This window comes from Diabrotica undecimpunctata, chromosome 2, assembly GCF_040954645.1.
Source record: "Diabrotica undecimpunctata isolate CICGRU chromosome 2, icDiaUnde3, whole genome shotgun sequence".
Taxonomy (NCBI): Eukaryota; Metazoa; Arthropoda; class Insecta; order Coleoptera; family Chrysomelidae; genus Diabrotica; species Diabrotica undecimpunctata.
The window spans coordinates 109,049,226-109,071,895 of NC_092804.1; the positions used below are offsets into that span (position 1 = coordinate 109,049,226).

General features: G+C 33.4%; 1 protein-coding gene across 1 annotated transcript in view; it reads left to right on the plus strand.

Annotated features, from left to right (window-relative positions):
- The first annotated feature begins 2,122 nt into the window (after positions 1–2,122).
- LOC140434768 (uncharacterized) overlaps positions 2,123–22,670 on the plus strand; it is a 53,263-nt gene continuing 32,715 nt past the window's right edge. The window contains exons 1-4 of the mRNA XM_072523270.1: positions 2,123–2,266; positions 16,811–16,849; positions 16,958–17,082; positions 22,417–22,633. Of these exons, the coding sequence (XP_072379371.1) occupies positions 2,227–2,266; positions 16,811–16,849; positions 16,958–17,082; positions 22,417–22,633 (421 nt within the window). The 5' untranslated portion in view covers positions 2,123–2,226. The remainder of the gene's footprint in view (positions 2,267–16,810; positions 16,850–16,957; positions 17,083–22,416; positions 22,634–22,670) is intronic.

Consider the following 22,670-nt stretch of genomic DNA (forward strand, 5'->3'; position numbering starts at 1 on the left):
CTTATGGATAGCGGCTTATATCTATATTATTTTTAATGTTAAGTGTGAACTTAAGCATCGAGTAATTCCTCCAAAGGTGTGATGGCTTCAAGATATTAGATTTTTCCATCAGATATGCAAGAATGACTTCTTCGTTTATAGTATGTACATTTCTATCATTTCTCCACTTATTAAATAAATCGTAGACCAATTAATACGTCTTTCTTGACTTTACCGGCAATAACTCATAAATAGCGGCTTTAGCAGTTTCCCTAATCTCATCTTGAATCATTTTGGCTTTACTTTCACTGCTGATTTCCATTTTTTAAAATTGAAAAACGAAAAACTGAGCGAAAACACAAGAATATTAAATGACAAGCGTTGTCATAATAAAATACAACGTTGATGTTATTGTCAAAACCGTTACCTAGCTACCCAAAATCGTCCCGAAAGTGAAAAAATTAGTACCGAAAGTAGCTAGTTTCGGTACGAGTTGTGTACAATGATACTTTCGATTTAACCCTGGTACATCACACTTATTTTTTAAGGCATGAACTTCACACTCGGGTCTCAGAAACCCAAAGCTGTTTTTTAGCAAAAAAACAGAAAATGTGAATATTTGATGGATTTGGGAGAATATCTAATCTTAGTAGAATGTGTAGAAAAAAATTTAACCATGGTGTGGTATTTAACAAAGAGATATATTTGTTGAAATTCAAAAATAATACTTAAATATAAAACATTGTTTTTAACACAAATAAACATTAAATTGAAATTATCAACTACAAAATACACCTGTATAACTATCCTTGTAACAAAAAAATAAACTCTTTTGGTAATATAAGTCTTAGTTATTCTTAGCCAGGTCTTCAATTTCTTGGATCTTGATGTTCGCATTCACAGCATAGCTGGGCTCTATGTTCCATGCAATATGGTCTGCGACACTCAGAACACGCAAAACTGGTTTTTCTATCTTTTCCTTTTGCACAAAAGCAGCATCTAACTTTTTTTGTTAAATGAACATCTCGTCAGACTCGTTCCCTCCAAACATATCGTCTACGTTGTCGTTTTCACTCTCATTCTTCCATAAATTGTCTGCCTCTCTCTGTAATTCTACCTCAGTTAAAGGACGACGATTTTCTCTGCTAGTTGATGCCTTTACTCGACTATTTTCTCTACTAGTTGACGCCATTATACTAAAATAAATAAAAATAAGTTGAAACAAAATTATTACCGTAAACATCACCCTTGGGTCCAGGGTACCCATGCTTGTACTTCTGGAAATATCTTACCTCGTTGTTTCACTAAAATGCAGCGGATGACCCGTATTCTAACTCGCCTTACGACAGACTGAATTTACATAAAGTGACGACACACATAAACCACTCATGCGCATGTCAAATTGCAATGAATGACTCTCTGGGTTTCTGAGACCCAACAGTGCAGTTCCAGGACCAAAAATTTTATTTTTGGGATGGCTGCAGAAAAAAATAATTGTTGTTTGTTTTGAAAAAGTTGTTTGCATTATAAGAAAAAAATTGGTAAGTTGAAATATATTTTTTAGAAAGAAATTTAGTTTTTGATTTCGTATTTTTTTTTTTTTTTCTAAACTTATCCCTGGTTGGGTGACAAAAGATTATTTTGGACCTAAATATATTTACATTCAACCTCGTATTGAGACTAAAAGAGACTAATGGTGATGAAAAAATTATATATTCTTATAATTTAAAGGGATCCATATTGATGTTTAAAAAAACTGGGGAAGCAATAATTTTTTTAATTAGAACAATATTTTAAATTTTTTTTACTCACCTGTAATATTTTTCTTATAATATTACTTGTGGCTTAAATAGAAACAGTACTCACATTTTAAAGGCATACTGGCATATCTGCATATATTTTTTTGGATTCAGTCAATAATTCGATTTATTTGTTACGAATACTTTAACAAGAATTTTCATAATTTTTTCCATGGAATTGTGAAATAAATGCTATGATGAAAAATGTCTCTTCCCCTTTTTCTGTTTGCCTGTTTGGCATTTTAGACTGGATGGTTTTAGTATCTAATTCATATAATTAAAATAAAGAAGCCTTTTTCATTAAAAAGAATTTAGTATTTTTTTCATACAAAAACAAATTATGCGGCAAACGTGCAAACTTGATTTCAAGGATAAAAAATAAGTCAGCAAGAAATCAAAAACACATTTATTCAGTATTTGACACAGACTAAATCAGTCGGAATATAAAATGAAGTTTTTAATATTTATGTGTTTTTTATTAGTTTCAGGTATGTAAAAATTTAATATGGTTAAATACTTAAATTATTTCACAATAAATGTTTGTATTTAACTAATAATCTTTAAAAATAATCACATTTAATTTGCCGTTGCGATAGTAGATCAAAAGCTGTTTCTGAAATATTATTTTCGAAAAATGAAATAAACCAGGTTTTCTAATATTTAGGAATTATTATACGAATATTGCTTGTAATTTAATTTTATCTGCCTAACTTTTAACGACAAAATAGAATAATAGTTTTGAGACACGTTAATTTGAGTCGACGGTAATGGGTGATTTTAGTTGATAACCTGCAATAAACTTTAACTTAACAGTTTTCATTTATTACGTATTTACACTAATCCTTATCAATCCGCAGTAACTAGTACGCTTAATATAATTTCTTCGTGGTTAAATATCCTTTATTTATTTTGTGTCTATCTGTTTCTAATTCCGTTAGTTTTTATACACCAAAGTATGTCTGTCTAGTCACATGTTTATTCCAATTCTATTTGAGATTGGTATAATTCACCGGTGCGTGGTATATATATATATTTATATATATATATATATATATATATATATATATATATATATATATATATATATATATATATATATATATATATATATATATATATATATATATATATGTATATATATATACATATACATAATATATATACATTTATATATATTATATATATATATATTTATATATATTATATATATATATATATATATATATATATTATATATATATATATATATATATATATATATATATATATATATATATATATATATATATATATATATATATATATATATATATAGCTCAAAATTCAAACGCAATGAACAAAAGGAGTGACATTAAACAGTTAAGCACTATTTAGTCCTACCTATTATATTTGGATACACATTCACAATCCAATGATGTTTCAACAATTGATTCATTGTAAAGTTTCCAGGTTTCGTTATTTATTATAGTTCTCATTATACAATTTTGTTTTCAACAACCTTTGGTAAATTTTGATGTGTAATAATAGTAGTACTACATAAGACAAAGAAAATAAGAAGAAGTACTGTCATTTGCCATGTCCAGGAATGACAGCTACTCTTAACCTAACAATCCACAGTTGACCGGCACACGTGGCCTTTTTAAATTGTTGTAATTGTCTTTTTCTTATGTGTTAGAGTGGAATAATGTGTCAAGTTTGGTCTTTTACACCATGCAATTTTTATATTTTTTAATAATTTACTTAATCAATGAGTGCTGCGTGAATTTGTCACCTGTGAGTAGAACATCCACGAAAGACAAAACTCAATAACGTAAGGTTTTTACAACCTTTACACTCTTAATAGATTTCGAGGATGCTTTACTAACAGTAGCACTTTATTTCAGTTTTTCCTGATGATGAAAATAAACATTTTCGAAAGCTTGAAACTTAGTTAAAAGAGTACACTTATTTTATTGCTGCAAATCCCAATAAACCTCAAAGCTATGTATATATATATATATATATATATATATATATATAAATATATATATATACATATATATATATATATATATATATATATATATATATATATATATATAAATATATATATATACATATATATATATATATATATATATATATATATATATATATATATATATATTATTAACTTACGTACCACTTTTATTGGAATATTTAGATGAGATTATTTTTTACCCCTAATAATCAATTTCCATGAAAGCCGTTAAGGACTTAACTTCTTCTTTTTTTTAGTGCCTTATTCTTTCTGGATCATTAAGGTTTTCAGGGTTATAATGTACGCTCTTCAAATCAGTTTGGATATCCTTCATTATTCCAAACCATTATCGGGGGTTTTTACCACTAGATACGACGACGTCCCGGTTCCCTTTTGCACAATACTTGGTTCTGGTTTCGCACGCGTAGATGACCGTCAAAATGGCCGGTCGCTCCTAGCGTTATTTTTGAGAGAACCTGTTGTTTTACAACAAAAGTGCTCCCAAACATTTATTTTTGTTTTAAATTATCTCAGCTACATTATCATCAGCATACACATTTTTTTTCGACGACGTACAGATTCTTGGTAAATGAATTTACATTATTTGTTGTACGCCAATCCATAAATTGATGATATACCTTTTTATATCTTCCTCTAGATTTTTCTGGTAATAGGTTCTCGGTAGTGTTAGCTAACTGCATAATATTGGGTGGTCTGCTACTAAATTCATCTTCACTATTCGATGAACTCGTTTTATTTATCTGTATTTAAATTACCACTATATTTACACGGACAGATTAATAATTTTTAATCTGTCAAAATAACGTCTGGTTATTCGTTTCCATGGTAACTCGACCAACTGACTAACAAGGCTTATGTGATATTACACATTTTTATAGAACTGAATCGAATTTTTTTTTATTACGTGCTAGTCATTACGTGTCAATATCTGTTTTGATGTATTTACTTAGCATCCAAATAGTAGGTAATATACAATTTACTAGTAAGAGAGCAGAAAGATAATTTTTTATTATTTATTTAAACATTTATTTACAACAAAACTAAAACATATTTGGGATTTGATAATGCGGTTTTTGGTGTCACTAATCAAGTTACATCGGATTACAAAAAAAAATAATTCGGAGCCGAGAAATAAATTTTTTTACGTATACTGATTTTGAACTTTGAAATTCAATTTTCTTCAATCTAATTTTTTTTTGGTATTTTTCATATGAAATACCGATGGTTTATATTATTATAATATATGTTATAAATAAATATCTTTTAATAGCTTACTACGACGTTTCTACAAATAAATGTGGGAAGGTCTAGGAGTCTAGGGCTACTCACGATGTTGCAGAGGCACTCGCACGAAGGAAAGATTATGACATCATCCTATTTCAGGAACCCAATGTAAAGTTTTTCTCTCAACAGGGGATCATTAAAGATAGAAAATCTGACGTGGCCGTATACGTGGTGAATCGAAGAGCTGGCATTACCAGACACTCCTTAAGAATGGTGATCGTCGCTTAACGTCGGTTAATGTCGCCGCCACGGAGAAACCTCCTATGTGTATATCTAGAAAATGTTCAGGGGGAACAAAAAACTTTATAGATTTTGTCGAACTGGGTAAAAGTGATCGATTCTTTTGTATGCCATAGATATAGCACAGACAGTTGTGGTTACATACCCGTTTCCTATTCAACTGAAATATATTATTTGATAAAGAAATATTTTGGTGAAATTTTGCACATGGGAGTATTCTTCGATTCCGATATGAACACAAAGGAGGTTTCGCCTACAAAAAATAAAACTCTATTTTAGAGCTAAGATACAACTAGACAACAGTTTTATTGAAAAGTAATACAAAATGAAAACTTAAACCTATAATATTAGATTTTATGTTTTATCCGTCTTCGGCTTACTCCTGTTCCTTCTATTTTTTGGGCAATATTTCTTGAATTTTCTTTTTCGTCTTCTTTTCTCTTTTTAGATCCTTCACTGTTGTCATTATAGCGCAGGGAATCGTAGAAGGCATGGTGATCAATTTCTATAACATCTTTAAGATCCTGTAGATGCATGAACTTAGATTCAGATATAGGAATTGGGCTGGCATATAACTGAGTGGGTGTGTTTTGAGAATTTTCTCGTCTTTGTGGCAAAAGTGTGTATTCATCTAAATGGTTAATTTTATAATATATTTCATCCGCTGGAATGTAGATGAGTGCCCTTATGTCAGTAACTGTTGGACCTCCGGGCTTTCCAGGTCTTAATGATTTAAGAATGGATTGTAGTTTTTCAAAATTTTTGAAAAATGAGTAATCTATAACTTTAACGGTGTAGGGCTGAGCAGGGCAAGCAGCTCTCATTTTTGCGACATAATCAGATGGTGAGTTGATTGGGGAAATAAAATATTTCTCAAGAGTTGCATGGACGCTATCGGCTTCCATCATGATGTGGCCCTCTTCCAAATACAACTGCTCGACTGTAATTTGTTCTCAAACAGAGAGATTACTTAATGTACTAGCTAAAATTCGATTTTGATTTTGATAGTTTCATCCATCTGAAATTAGTATAAAGTGATCAAAGTTATTTATCTTTGTAACAATGAAATCCGTAATGCACGTTGTGAATTTATTAGCCGTGACACCTTTGTTTGACTCACGCCAAACATATAGATATACATCCTTATTATTCAAAATATATGGTGAAATTATGGAGCAAAGTTTTTGTTTGTAATAATGTTTGAAGGCAAGTACTTTTGGACACAAAAGTACACTCTGTAGATCCATGGTTAAAACTAATGTTCTGCCAGAGGCCCTGCCTTTCGCCAAATTTTTCGCTTCCCTTGCGTCATCTTTTCTCTTTAAGTGATACTGAAAATCTTCTTCAGTAATCTGCTTAAGCTTATAGCTAGTACAAACGTCACACTGGTCTTTACGTGGTTGGTGGATAGCGATATTTTCTTCTGCTAATATCCTTTTAAAAAAAGATTCTTCCACCGGTGTAATACTTTAAATTGTGCACCAGTTTCTGAAAACCTTATGAAAATGCTTCATTGAACGAAAAGTAGACTCCAAGTAGATCTTTGTCGAAGTAGAACGAGAATAGTGGCTAGGTACCTTCGGTAATATATCTAACCATCTTTTAATAACTAATTTTAAACCGGAATCAGGTCTCAATTTTGACTGTATTTCAGACTCATTCGGCAGATCTTTACCCTCTGCATCCGAAGACGAGCTGTCTACCTGATAATTATTTTTATTGACCCATCTTTTGAATGTATCTTCTCCTATCGATAAGGTGTTTATATAAAACTTACGACACACCTTAATTTTCTCACCATCTACTTTCTGCAAGAAAATATCGTGTCCTTCATTTTTCTTATTATGGTTCTTCGCATCTTTTTTTCTTCGCATCACTTTCCGTGTTGTCACTGATCCTTTCACAAACATCTTTTTTTCTGGCCACGATGCAATCTTCCAAAACTTAAAAATAATCTGTCTTTCCTGTTCACTGAAAAGCCCACAAATGTAGGATCGTTTGCTTTTTTGTTGTACAGATGTATAGTTGCATCGTTGTTTGATTTGTCTTGCATTTTTTAAAATATTTTTAGTTATTTCATTCCCTTTTCTATGACAACCTGTATACTCATATCCTTTAAGGCGGTTCGCCTGCTGAATTCTCGCACTATTTTTGAATTTTCCACTTTTCATGGCTCCTTTTCCAGAACAATCATTTTTATTTAATTCCGTCTTATTTTTGTTTTCAGCCTCATTTTCGTTTTCAACTTCTTGAGCAATATCTTCTTGAATATAAGTGGTAGCTGAATTATAACTTCTGCAGTCTCACCTTTACTTTCACGAAAATGATTTCCTGAACAAATATTTGTATTACTACTTTCCTCTTCACCTTTAAAGACATTAACAGGTTGTAATATGATTAGCTCTATAGAATTTGGTTGCAAGTTTTCAGTTGCTTCGTTTTCGGTTAATAATAAATAGTCACCTTGATCAATTAGGACCAAGTTAATGGCATCTAAGAACTGACTGTCTGGTGCAATGATGAGCGATTCTGCCCTGGTAATACAGCCACCTCCAAATTGTGTCGGTTCTATATTTGCTTGATGATTGTCCAGGGCGAGTTGAACAATTTTTTTGCTTCGAGACATTTTTGGAAAAGAAATCTACTGTGAACTTCGACAAAATATGCACGGTGTTTTGCAAAACATCATTTTAGGATACCCCGTATCCAGTAAAATGATGTACATATTATGAACGGCTTGATCAGAAACAATGAATTGCTATACATATTATAGGACACCCTGTATCTATCAAAATTATGTAGGCACATGCTGTGAACTGCTTGATTAGAAACAATGAATTGCTATACATATAAGAACACCCTCTATCTATAAAATTATGTAGGTATTATCACGATGTATATTTTTTATTTTATAAGCTTGAGAGTGCCTTAAACTTTGCCGTTTGTATAGATACGCTTTTCGGTTTTTATTGTGTTGCTAGATAATAGCTTAAGTGACAGAATTTATAATGTATTTACAGCTTTGATTTAGTTATCCGGTCCTATACCTATATACCGGTGTTATTATTACACTATACATTAACTAAATATTACTTACCGTTTCCACGTTTATTATTAATCGCCACGAACGTTGGTTTTTCAAAGAATAGTTTGTAAAACTTGAACTCTCATACGCACACAACACTGTCTCTAAACCATGTGACAATAACCATGAAAGAACTAGCGGAAAAACATTGTTTACGTCAGTAGAAAACCTCTTGATTGTTGCCGGACCAAATACATAAAATAGCTGGTTTCTGTTAGCGGCTGGTAATAATAAGGTAGACAACAATGTATGGAATAGGTATGATAAAAACCACTTATGTGAATTTGACTTCACATCGGAGATTTCAGCCAGACGCTATTCTGCACTCTCCTCTAAGTAGTATCAAGACAGATCCCTCGTGAAATTGGTTGTACATGGACGAATTTAATACTGCAGATTTTTATTAATTAAACCCTGAGCACATAGGACGTTTCGTTTTACTCCTTTATAACTAAGTCAAGTTAGCATTTCGGTGGTTTCTTTAAGTCATAGAACGTAATAATATCTAGAAATGGTATGAAAAAGTTAAAAAAGAAAAAAAAGTCACATAGGAGGTTTCGCCGTGGCAGCGACGTTATGCAGAATGAATACAGGAATGAGATCAGAAGATCTAAGAGAGAAAGAAAACCTGCTCCAGGATTTCGAAAGGGATATCTGGGGATAGGGCTTTAAGATTGTCTGTACCGAATTGAATGTGAAAAGACACCCTACCCCTTGCCTCAAGAAAAGAAACTTCGTTTAATACGGGTGTTCAAATCTCTTTAACATAAAAGTATTTATTTACAAAGTAAGGTAATTTACAGGAAAGTCAGTTTGTCAATTCTCTTTATATCAGTTCTCCGAATGTTTAGTGGAATTAAAAATCTATTCTTTGTTCAAAAAATAAAACCTTTTTCTCTCAGAGACTACCTGACCGTTAAGTCGTACATTGTATTAAATAAATTCTAGGAGTTGCTAAATCGGTGATTTAACGGGACTTGTGGTCCCTGACTTGATGTTTGGCGCCGATTCAGTAACAAAAAGATAGATTGAAGTATCGGCCTTCAGTCGTAGCGGTTCGATGATATAAAAATTTTTCTCTCTTTGATTTTCACGCAGAAATAGTGTAATTAGAATCTTAAACGGGATATATTCACATCTGTTCGCGATCAACGACATAGCAAGAAGCATTTATGGTCGGCTTTCGATGATAATTATTATATAAAATCGCATTTGTTAGAATAGTTGTGATCAATAAAATTGACTGGTAGCAGATTCAATACTTTCTTTATTACCGGAAATCATCCTTACTTCGACCGAGATTATTTGGAATCGACGTCTTAATACGAAACCAACAAAACGCTTGGTTCCCTTTCTTATGTTTGGACGAAACATCACATCTCCACACAACGGGAACTCTTTTTTTAGGTAGAGGATAGGAATCTTCTACTGAGTTGATACTTGGTAAGGCTGTTGGAGGGATGAAAAGTCGAAAGCCACCTGGCATAGAGTCATGCCAGAGATAGTAATACTCGCCGCACTAAGATACCCGCAGGTTTTCTGGAGATTGCTAAAGAAACTGCTTTAACAACAGCAGTCTCCAGCACTGTTGTATTTGCCTTCTTAGTTCGGTAGCTAATATATACGAGCAGCTTGTGAAAGGCCGCCTTGAGCGAATGCTGGAGGAAAAGCATACTCTGAGCGACCGCCATTATCGTTTTAGGGCCAAAATGTCCACTATAGATGCGGTCACAGAAGTAACCTCTTTAATCACGCAGTATACAAAGAGATGGGTGTTCCGCAGGTTACAGTACTAGGTCCCATCCTGTGGAATGTACTCTACGACGGGGTGTTGAGGCTACGGTGTTGAGGCTACAGATGCCGCCAAGGGAATGAACTCTTGTAGCTTATGCTGTCAAACGTGCGATGTCTAGCCTCGACTTGCGTTCACCTTTCCGCCCCGGGGGGGGGGGGGGATAATAACGGATGGTGTGCGTATCGCAACACAGGTACTACGGGGAGTAGTAACGTGTTACATTGCGTAATCACGCCACCCTCAAATGGTGTCGGACTTTCGGCAGCGGTTCCGCTAACGGGCCTATGCCAAAAGGCCAGGTGGGTGCACGAATTTCTCAATGTAGCTTATGCCGACGATGTCGCACTGGTTATGAAGACGAGTCAAAAAACAGACATGGCTAATTCAGCTAACACCGCCCTGCGTCGTACTAGTAGGTGGATCAGAGAGAACGATCTACAGCTATCATCTCAGAAAACTAAGGTATTGGTTCTCAAAGGTAGCCGGGACAAATCCTTTCTTCGTTTTCTAGTGAAAGGTGTGGAGGTTGCACTGGTTAAATCGGTTACTTATCTCGGAGTCTGGTTGTCGGAAGTACTGAGGTTAGGAGTATACATCCAAAAGACAGTAGAGAAGGCAAACCGAGATCTGGAGGCGTTGATACGGCTGATTTCAAACATAGGAGGTCCAGGTAGTACCAAAAGAAGGGCGCTAACTCCAGTCGGTGCTAACCTACGCTGCCCCTGTCTAGTGTAGCGCACTGAACACTGCGAGATACGCTAGGCTGATGGAGATTTCGCAAAGTAGAATGCTCCTCAGGGTATTTAGCGCTTACAGGACGGTTTCAAATGAGGCTATGTATGTCATGGGAGCGGAGATACTGATCGTTTTGTTGTGCAAAGAGCGAGCGAGGGTGTATGCGAGGAGGATGGATGGAAATATAGATAAAAAAAGAGAGAAAAAACGATAGTGGAGTGGCAAAGAAAATGGGCAAATAATAGCGGAAAGTAAAGGTCGACCAAGAAGCTATTTCTGATCTGAGATCGTAGTGGGAATGTAAGTTGAGGAAACTAGACTACTTTCTGACGCAGTTTCTGACTGGACATAGTATTTTTGGCACCTTTACTAATAGAATAGGCAAATCTGCTTCGGCAGACTGTACTGTTTGTGTAGTACCTGAAGCTACCGCCTAAACTTCTAACTACCAGATGTGGGCAAATGAAAGGGGAGACTTCGAGAGGCAAATTGGGTTTCGGACTTAATGAAAGAAACGCGATAAACATAATGTTAAGGCAAGAGAAAGAATGGAGAGAAGTATATTGTCTGATTTCTGGGGTGATGTAAAAGAAAAAACAGGAGGACATAGGAGGAAATTGAACCAGGGATCTGAAATTTATGGTTAATATTATTTATTAGGTTATGGTCTCATGGAAATATTTTCTGATTTTAGGTGATGGGTATGGTTATTTGTAAGTTATTAATTTTTTATTTTAGTTGTTCATTGAAGACCACTACTCTGAAATAGTGGATAAGGTTTTAGCCGGAACATGGTTAATCCGGCACTACCCTGGAGTTTTCTGGCCTAGTATCCTACTTGGCCAAAAGATGCCAGGGTGTGTCTTGGTCCATGACGTTAGATGTCTAAAAGAGATTTCTCCCACCGTTGTCTGCCAGAATTCAATGGATACGTTCTTAGGCTCTTGCTCTCTGGAATCTGGCAATACGGCAATTAAGAAAAAAACATATCTTAAATATATGAAAATTTTTATCGAGAAAGAACTGCAGATATAAGTGAAGAAATTGGCAAACTTTTATATAGTCTAGTTTTTGTGTATAACTGTGTGTTTTTTTAAAAAATAATTAGATTGCAAAATCAAATAAATTAATTTTAATGAAATTTGGTGGGCTATTGTATTATGTTATAATAATTTTCTAGACGAACTATGTAGGTACTAAGTGCAATCCAAGTAGTTAAATAATATTTAAATAGAAAAAGCTTGATTTCTCCTCTTCTTCTTCTTCTTCTTCTTCAAGTGCCCTCTCCGCTACGGAGTTTGGCAATCATCATTGCTATTCGTATCTTTGAAGCTGTTGCTTTAAATAATTGGTTAGATGTGCACTGAAACCAGTCTCTTAAATTGCACAGCCAAGATATACGTCGTCTCCCCACGCTTCGTTTGCTCTGAATCTTTCTTTGGATAATTAACTGGAGCAATCGATACTTTTTCCCTCTCATCACATGACCAAAATATTCCAACTTTCTTCTCTTGATGGTGATCAACAGCTCCCGTTCTTTGTTCATTCTTCGAAGAACTTCACTATTTGTTACTTTGTCTGTCCAAGGTATTTTCAAAATTCTTCTGTATTCACATTTCGAAGGCCTCTAGTTTATTGATATTGCTCTTGTTTAAAGTCCAAGTCTCTACTCCGTACAGCAGTATCGAGAAGATGTAGCATTTAACCAATCTCATTTTCAGGTTTAAGTTAATGTCATGACTTCCCAGAATGTCCTTCATATTAACAAAAGCTGCTCGAGGCTTTCCAATTTTAGTTTTTATTTCTTCTTTGATGTCATTGTTGTTATTAATGCTTGTTCCCAAATATTTATATTTGTGCACCCATTCGATTTCGTTATTGTGAATGTACAGGTTTGCATTCAATCTTTGTTTTTTTGAAATGATCATGAATTCCGTCTTCTTGACGTTCATTGTTAACCTTTTCTCTTCACTAGCTGTGACTACCTTGTTTAAAATGGCTTGCAGGTCTTCTACTGTCTCCGCCATTAAAACCGTATCATCTGCGTATCTAATATTATTAATTGGTTGGCCGTTAACTTTTATCCCAATCTCTTCTTCCTCCAATGCTTTCTTCATAATTTTTTCCGAATAGAGATTAAATAGCATTGGTGAACACGTGGAGAGAAATACACCTTGCTCCAACTGATTATGCAGGGAAAGATCCAAGGAAAGAGAAGCATAGGGAGGCGTAGAATGTCATGGCTGCGCAACCTGAGAGAGTGGTACGGATGTGCATCAAATGAACTTTTCAGAGCAGCCGTCTCAAAAGTCCGAATAGCTGTGATGATTGCCGACCTCCGCCGCGGAGATGGCACTTGAAGAAAAAGAAGCATTGGTGACAGCACACGTCCTTGTCTAACTCCTTTTTTAATTTGAATTTCATTTGTTGTGCTATTTTCGATGCTTGCGACTGCTTTCTGATTATAATACAGAGTAGATATTATTCTTATATCGCGAGTGTGCTTCCAAGATCTTTAAAAGTTGGTCATGCTTGACGTTATCAAACGCCTTGTTGTAATCAATAAAACAAGCAAATACATCTTGATTCATATCCAAACATCTCTGTGTCAAGATGTTAAAGGCAAATAATGCTTCGCGAGTTCCATATCCCTCCCGGAATCCAAACTGAGTTTCTCCGATATCTTCTTCCAATTTTCTGTAAATTCTATTGTGAATTATTTTGAGGAATATTTTTAAGGTGTGGCTCATCAGACTGATCGTGCGATGATCACAGCACTGCTTATCATGTGCCTTCTTGGGAAGAGGGACAAACGTTGATCTTAGCCAGTCTTCAGGAATTATACTGTTTTCATAAATCTTGTTAAATAAGTCTACTAACAAGTGGATTCGATCTTCGTCTATCAACTTTAGTATATCCGCTGGTAGCTCGTCTGGTCCTGGAGCTTTGCTATTCTTTGATGGCTTCACCGCTTGCATTACTTCTTCTTTGCTTATTTCTGGACCTGTCTCATCTGGAAAATTATCACAAGGAGGCTGCCTTTGATCGTCAAATAGTTTTTCTATGTATGTCTGCCAATGTTTTAGTTTCTCCTCTGTTTCCATTATCATGTTCCCCTATTGGTCTATAAGTACTGTCTGCTTCCTATTTCTATTGTTGATCATTTCTTTAACTTTCTCCTCTTGTTTTGTATTTATTGCTATTTTGCAACATGGGTAATAATTTAAAATATTTTTATATTATTTTATTAGTATTTTGCTCCTAAGTAGATTGTTTTTAAAGTTATAAACAAAGAAAGTAAGAAAGTAGACGTTTTTCGTAATTTTTAAATATTTTATTTTTTTTAATAATATTCCCGACCTATTTGAAATGGGTATGAGTTAATTAATATTACTGAAGTTATCACACAACTTTTTAACTTTGCAGAAATCTCAAATCTCAATTCGTATGCTACCTCTCACATCCAAATATAGTCGATTTTTCACAGATCCTCCCTGGTCTACTACTCATGACAGAGGTTACTCCTTAATTTTAAGTATATTATTATTTTTGGCATCTAAAACTAAAATTTTGTATTTTAACCTTAATTTTGAAATACATTTTATTTATTTGTTGTTTTGGCAAATAATATCAAATATTTAACACATTCACGACGGGTAGTATTTCCACTGAAACCATTAAAATACGATTCGGGCCACGGGCGTCCTGTATCAAGATTTTATTCATATACGATTCGGGTCTCCGGCGTCCCTAATAGTGCCGTTTTTTAAAAGTTATTTTTTCCATAAAAAAACAAATATTCTTAAAATTCTAATATGTGAAATAAATGTCGACAATAATGTTTTAAATACAAGGTTTTATCAGGAAATAAATATAATAAAAAATAAGACTAATTAATTTTTAAAAGAAAAAATCTGTATTTTATTTATAAAAGAAATACCTGGACAAAATTAACAAATATCCTGGCTGACCTGTACAATCAGCGCAATACCTGATTACTTTTCTAACTTTCTTATCCGCTTCTCGACTTGAAAGTGATTTCCGTAACATTGTGTAACATCCTACACACTTTTCTCTTGGTTTGCGTCCTTCACCCCCCGGTTTACAAATGTATGGATTTTTCGTTTTGGTGTTTTATTTATCTTATCTCTAGTATCCGTAGTGATCCGCGTAACTAATGACCGAGCTAATTGACTTCTAAATTGCATCATAGACAACTTTTTTCCTGTGGATAACTGAAAAACAACCCATGCATTTACAACACACGTTCCAAAAAGCAACTCGAAACAAAGCTTTCGATACCATTTTATTGATTTCCTCAAAACCGTAAAATAGGCGGACATTTGATCACTTATATCCACACCTTTTTTAGCTTTATTGTAATCAATAATACATTTTGGTTTTTTTATTTCATTACCTTTTCTATCTTTTTTACCAGTTTTTACAAGGATCGCTTCATGTGTGACATCAGATGTGATCATCAAAACTGGTCTCTTATCTATCCGACTCAGAATTCAGAAATTGACTCTTCTTCAGAAGACGGCATGTAGTTTCTATCTATTATATAATCGTCACTAGAAAATGGCTCATCATCATTGTCACTTGATACTTTGATATTAGTTCTTTCACACATAGTAGTATTCTCAGAGGGGTCATATTCAATTTCTTTTTTCAACACATCTTCCCTAATATAATTGTCTTGATTTACTGTTTCTTCATGAATAACTCTTGTAACCATTCCAAAATAATTTCCATTTTGCTCTTGTAATGGAATATTACAAAATTTTTCCGAAAAAACAGAACATGCAAGTGACTCGTCATAATCTACTAGTTTCTGTACAATGACTTTTGATTGAGAAGATTGGTTTTCTTTTTCAGTTTCAAGAGCTAGTTTTAATATTTTGTTCGCTCTTATGTCCATTTTTGAAATACTGGAACAAATATTATATTTGTATAAAAGGCACAGTGCAATGAAATAAACAATTAAAAGTTTATTTTATAATCCAAAGCATCTTCGCACACATACATCTATATTTTATATAGATTCTACCTTGTGTCTTACAAATAGAATCATGTAGTATTCAATTATGAAACAATAGAAAAATATCTGTGTCTAAAATGGTTTAGATTGCAAAATAAACCAAAACTTTATAGTAATTTTAATGTGTTTTTGTTAAAATATTAGTGCAGTTTTGTGTAAAAACTATAAATAAATCTGTAGGTAATAATAGCTTACCTTCAAAGATTAATACAATACTGCAATTTTGACACAAAACTTAAAAAGATCGGAAGACCTCCGCGATACGTACCGTGTTACGATCAAAATTATTATTATATTACGGCTAGGGTCGCCCGGGTCACGAACTTCATTTCGGTTACCGGTTCGGAATTTCATTTGCCGCGAAATTCTACACAAGGCGCTCTTTGAACTATCGACATCGTTTGACTAATAGTGAAAATACGCATTTCGAATATTGGGAAAGTCAAGAAAGACTTCTACAAAAATTTTAGATAATTACATGTACAGGCCTCGGGGTCCCGAACCGTCGTGAAGGCGTTAAACTTTTCTCCTTTTTTTTGGAAGTGTGTTGTTATTTTTTTGTCAAGTTTTCTTTTATTGCTTATATGAATTTTTCTCCTATTTAATTAATCTTCTCCGTTAACTTGATTTATCTTTCTTATTTGTCTCTTTTTATTTATCTATTAACTAATCTTCTGCTTTTTTTAGATTAATAATTATATTTAATAATAAATATATTTATAACAATTAAAATGAATATTTTTATTAAAGTTTTACTTATTATACTGTCTGTAGTACATATGTTTAATAAATAAAAGTGGGCAGTTTATACATATGTATATATTTTTTTCAGGAATAAGTCATAATTCTGCAGAAATTAAAAAACGGTCAGGTAAGTTAACGAATAATAGAAAAACATTGAGATAACATTTTATGCCACTTTGTATAAATTTAATTATTATTACTTTTTGTTTTTCACATATTAGTGTTTTGTATTTAGTTCTAAAAAGGGTAGTAAGAAGTACAATAGGACAAATTACCACTGCCTACACAGAACAGTTAAAAACCTATATAATCGCCAATTGTGTTGAGAATGGATTTGCAGATATTGAAGAAGATTTACGGGTAAGGTAGTATTTAGAATTTTTTATAGCTGTTTCTTTAAATTTCGTAGCCAATCTCCAGTGACAAATCTCTTTTTAAACCATTAAAAACGAATACGCAAACTTATTTTTTTGTGGAAATTCAATTATGAAATTTAAAAATAAACGTATATCCAAAAAGTGTTGACACAAAATATTTACCATTTTTTTTAAGAAGAAATTTCTTTAAACACTAACTAGTTAAGATAAAATTATAACTCAATACTTAACTAAACTATACCATCGAAATATGTGGAGAATTCTATCCTCCTCGGGCCTAAACATGTATTGCAGTGATTTTTTTGTTGCCAATCAAAAGAATGTTACAATTTGGGATTACTAATCATAAAAAACAAAAAATAAAAAAAAACGCTTTGGTTTTTTCAAAAATTGTAGTATTACTGGTGATAGTTTAGGTCTAGACGGACATTAAAAAATTTATTATTCACTTATCATTTTTATTAATGAAATTTAGTAAAACAAATAATGTTTTCCAAACTGCAGACGATTGATCTTTTTGGATGGATTGTTTGTAATAAAATAATTACAAGCACTATAAAAGTAGGACTTTAGTAATTTGAAAAGGATCGGTCCAAAAGTTGTAGCCAGTGCAAATAATGAGGTGGAATGCTCATCAAAAGGATTCCTTCTTGCTCCGTGTACACTAACACTTCCAAGGAACTGGTGTGTGAAGTGTGACCATCAAGTAAGAGAAGTACTTTCCCGGCTGGTTTTCTAGGTTGGAAATGACTTTTTAACCAGTGCAGAAAAATTTCACTAGTGATATAAGAAGATTTTTTGGTGACATTTTTACAACTAAGCCAGAAGTCATCCCGTCCATGAACTCAACTTTCAAGTTCTTGCCCTTCATTATGCAGTATGGGGAAAATAAATGTACCTTCAGCGCTAGCACAAGCTAGAACAGAAACGGTTTCACCCTTTTCCCCTGACGTAATGAAAATTACATTTTTGAAACCTTTAATGGCAACAACATTTCTTGGCTTGTTATTCAGTTGAAGCCCGGTTTCGTCCATGTTAAAAATGTGCCGAGGCTTTTTAACCAAATTGTTTTCCAAAATAACACTTTCGAGTAACTTAAAGTACTCTTGCACACACCTCGTGTTCATTCCCTTAGCTCCGGATACAGATACACCTTCTGATTTTCTAATAGTAAGAGTAGAATTTCTTAAAAGAAAAGAGTTTAGCCAATCATAACCAGCTTTTCTAGTTTCCTTGTTGAATTTGTGAGGTAGTTTTAGCTCTTCAGCAAGTTCAAACGCCACGCTTCTCGTTGAATGCCTGCAAAGAGTAAACCCATGAGCTTGTAACTTTTTTATGTAGCCTACAATCTTCTGCTCATTTACTCTTCCTAAACTGGAGGAAAACCCTAAGCTGTCGATCGTAAACTTTTGTTTTTTAATCCTTCTTTTAAAGTGGTCTTACTAATTTAATAAGCTTTAGCAGCAGCATTGACACCCATCTCTTTATTTTTCACCGCATTAACAGCTTGTATTGTTACATATTCCGTCCACGCCCCTCTTCTGGTATCCTTTCTTACTTAGTTAGTTGGCATTTTTCTGAAACAGAAAAATAACAGCTACTTAGTTAGTAATTACACTATAAGTCGTTTTAATAAAAGTAACATTTAAAAACGTTGGTACTGGTCCATCTCTTCCGTATTAAAATACGTGGCCCATCTCTACCAAAACGTACTGGTCTATCTCTCCCAAAAGTCCGGATGAGATGGACCACCTCATAATTCGCATTTTTAACGTACACATGGCGGCCTTTTTAGGTTAGGTTACTACCTACATGTTTATTGACATCGCTACAAGAATCCTACGTCGATATTACGTAAACTTAAACTGAAAACTAAAACTATGTTACTACGTTAAAAAACTTTTGAACTTACAAAAACAGACAATGACGTTTTTCTCGACAAATATTAACAACACCACACAACTAACAGCATGTCTTCACTGTAACTGAGTCATACTCACAACAAACGATGGTAGCGCTCGAGCGTCACAGTTCGGAAATAATGGACTGGTCCATCTCTCCCGGTGGTCCACCTCTCCCGGACTTACCCTAAATGCAGCGTATACAATATTTTCCACGGTACTATGTCACCGTTTGACACCATATGCAGAACGGATAGTAGGAAAATACCAGGCTGGTTTCAATGGTGGTAAATCTACAATTCATCATATTGCAACCCTAAAACAAATTTTGGAAAAAACACTGGAATATTCATCACATATTTATAGACTACAAAGCAGCCTACGACTCTGTGAATAGAAGAGAAATGTTCAAAGCAATGAAAGAGCTAGGAATACCAAATTAGTTGGTAAATTTAACAAAACTAACTTTTGCAAAAGTTTAATGTAGAGTACGACTTCAGGGAAAACTGTCTGAATATTTTAAAATAAATAATGGACTGCGCCAGGGAGACCCTCTCTCCTGTATACTGTTTAGTCTGGCTCTGTAAAAAGTATTAGGTATGTCACAAATCGCAACCACTGGTTCAATATATAATAAATCAGTGCAAATCCTAGCCCATGCTGATGATATCAATATTGTTGGGAGAACGGAAAACGCAGTACGAGAGGCGTATGTAGCATTAAAAGAATTAGCTACAAAAATGGGTTTAATAATAAACACCAACAAAACGTAGTATATGAAAATATGCACGCAACCACAAATCCTACGACGAGGCGTTAAAGAAAACGACGTCACCGAAGCAATAAACGAATTTGTTGTAAACCTAGAGCATCCTAAATCCTTAAGACTGAAAATAATACTACCGCAGAGATAAGCCGCTGAATTTGCACGGCCAAGAGATGCTATTTTGGGCTCAATCTCCTCCAATCCACAATTATATCGAGAAATACAAAAATAAAACTCTACAAAACAATAATACGCCCAGTCCTAAAATATGGCTCAGAGACCTGGATTCTAACAAAAAATGATGAAAACATGTTATGATGTTTCAAAAGAAAAGTACTAAGGCGAATCCATGGAGCACTGAATGACAATGGAGTGTGGAGAAGACGATACAACTTCGGACTTTATAGAATATAACAGGAACCTGATATCATAAAACATATTAAGATAGGACGTCTGAGGTAGATGGAACAAAATGACCCAGCTAGAAAAACGCTCCTTAATCATTGGTAAGAGAACAAGAGCAAAACCCAGAACAAGGTTCCTTAAAACCATCGATAAAGATATGAGAAATATGGGAATACGTACTTGGCGGGGGAAGGCGATGGATAGGAACGACTGGAAAGAAGTTCTTGAGAAGGCTAGGATCCAGGCAGGGTTGTAAAGCCAGAATGATAATGATAGGCAGTTGTTCTAAAATTAAAAATGAGATATTTAATTGCAGTTGGTTTAATTGTTTAAAAAGATTAGTTCAGAATTTATAAATTAATAATATAGGCCCTAAACTTACTGTTATAGATACAAAACTTATTTTATGTTTGATTAGAGAGTTTACTATATTAATAATAAAAATAATCCTTCTTTTTCTACCAATAATGTTGAATCAAAGCTTACATCCATAAGATGAATCAAGGGGGAAAGTTAGGTAAGTCAAAGTAATCTAGGTGTAAAGTAGTCTTCTTATCTCTGGTAGTAATAGCAGTTGTTTCCCAAGTTTCCAAAAAAGTACTTTTTGTTAGTATTACATAAGCCTTTCTGTTGTTTGGGTAAACTTAATTTCTTTTAATGGACTTACTTTGATGGTTAGCTTCTTTACATAGATAAGATTAAGATTTACTCCACTTCCGCCAAAACCTGTGATCCATTTGTTCAACGATCAAGGAGGATGGTATTTTTCTACAATCTCTTATGTGCGAGGCCCACTCATAAGGCAGTTTAGCTTTAAAATATTGCTTAATTACAACCATGTTTCCATCATTTTTCATAATATGAATAACCCCGATAAGGAAATTACCCTGCATCAATTTAAACCTCATTTGTACATACATTACGTAATGAAGAAAACTAATTACTGTTGTATTTGTATTTTGTCGTCCGCAAGAGTCAGCGAAGATGTGTAGGTTTTTAAGACTATTAGTAACTGTGTGTAACATCATCACTACCCTTTTAACCCTCTGATTTTGGGTATGGTAAAATACACTTTTACTGTTACTTAAAATGTGCACATTGAAACAGAACACTGACAGTTGTCTTTTGTAGTAGATTGGTTGTCACATTGGGTACGCATAAGTTTTTCCCAAAATCTACACAGACTGATTAAAAAAAATCTGCCTCTTTGGCTGCTAGTCTTGTTTATAATTTATGTTATAAAACTTTTCCGCTTTTAACTTGTGCAGTCTTAACTTAGTTTTTGCTGCCCTTATTTTGATTTCAATTTTTTTCTTTTTATCTTTATTTGCAGAATTTTTTTTTAATAATTTTTCAACGATTGGTTTTTAACATATATTTGGTCACATAAACTGCAGGTGTCCAGTCTAGGATATCCTTCTTGACTGGCTTTACAATTCGGTGTGAGTCTTCGCCGCATCTACTATAGCCCGCCATCTTCTATGATCTTGTCTAGGAGATCCAAAGGAAATATTTAATCATTTATTCAAAATATTTCGGTATGAGTCAACAGAAAGCTGAACATTTGAGTTAGTCACTTTAAAAAGTCGGAACATTTTTGATACATTGAGGTCTTCTGGTAGGTAGTTTTTTTAGTCCTTAAGACAATAACAAGCTGCACGCTTATTAAATAATTATTATATACATATATTGTTTTATGAACAAAAATTTTTCTTTGGATAGCTTACGGTTTCTGTTCAAATGATTACCTTGCTGGTCCTTAGAAGACATACGACCCATTTTTAATAAGTTTATCAAGTACTAAATTTTTTTCTTTGAAATCCCATGAATTTCAGATAAAGCATTTTAATAAAATAATAAACGCAGACTGTATAGCGCATTGGCGCTAAGAGAATAAGTAAGAGAAAGCAGTGTTAAAAAAAGCATTACAATAAATATATTAAAATCGCTAATTAGATCTAACCTAACAAAAAAGCAAAACGTGTCTGTCATCGGGAGATGTGCAAAAATATTTAGAAACTCTAAGATAATCTTAAAATCTCACATATAAAGGTTCAAGTTAAGGAATCACAATAATCCAAGAAACACTGCAGCGTTAAAAAAAATTCAGTGAGATATAATATTTAGATTTCTTTCGAAACATCACAATCAAATTACACTACCTATTTATATATAACACTTAAAAAATAGTATTTAAATAGTTTTTGCTACATTTCTTTATCGTTTAAGTAACATAATTTTTCAGAAAATATTCACAGAACTCGAAGAATGTGTTCAAACAAAAAAAATATACGTACACACTAAGGAAGAATATCTGGAAAATGTGGAAGAATGCAGTAAAGAACCAATTAAGAAAGTGAAAGGCTGTTTAACAAAGAAGCAAGGTTATTTTCCCTATTTTCTTTTGAACATGGCAAGGAAACAAGTCGAATTAGTATACAAGGATCGTGAAATAATAACTGGTAAGTAGGTATTACTTATACTACACTCGGGTGCAAA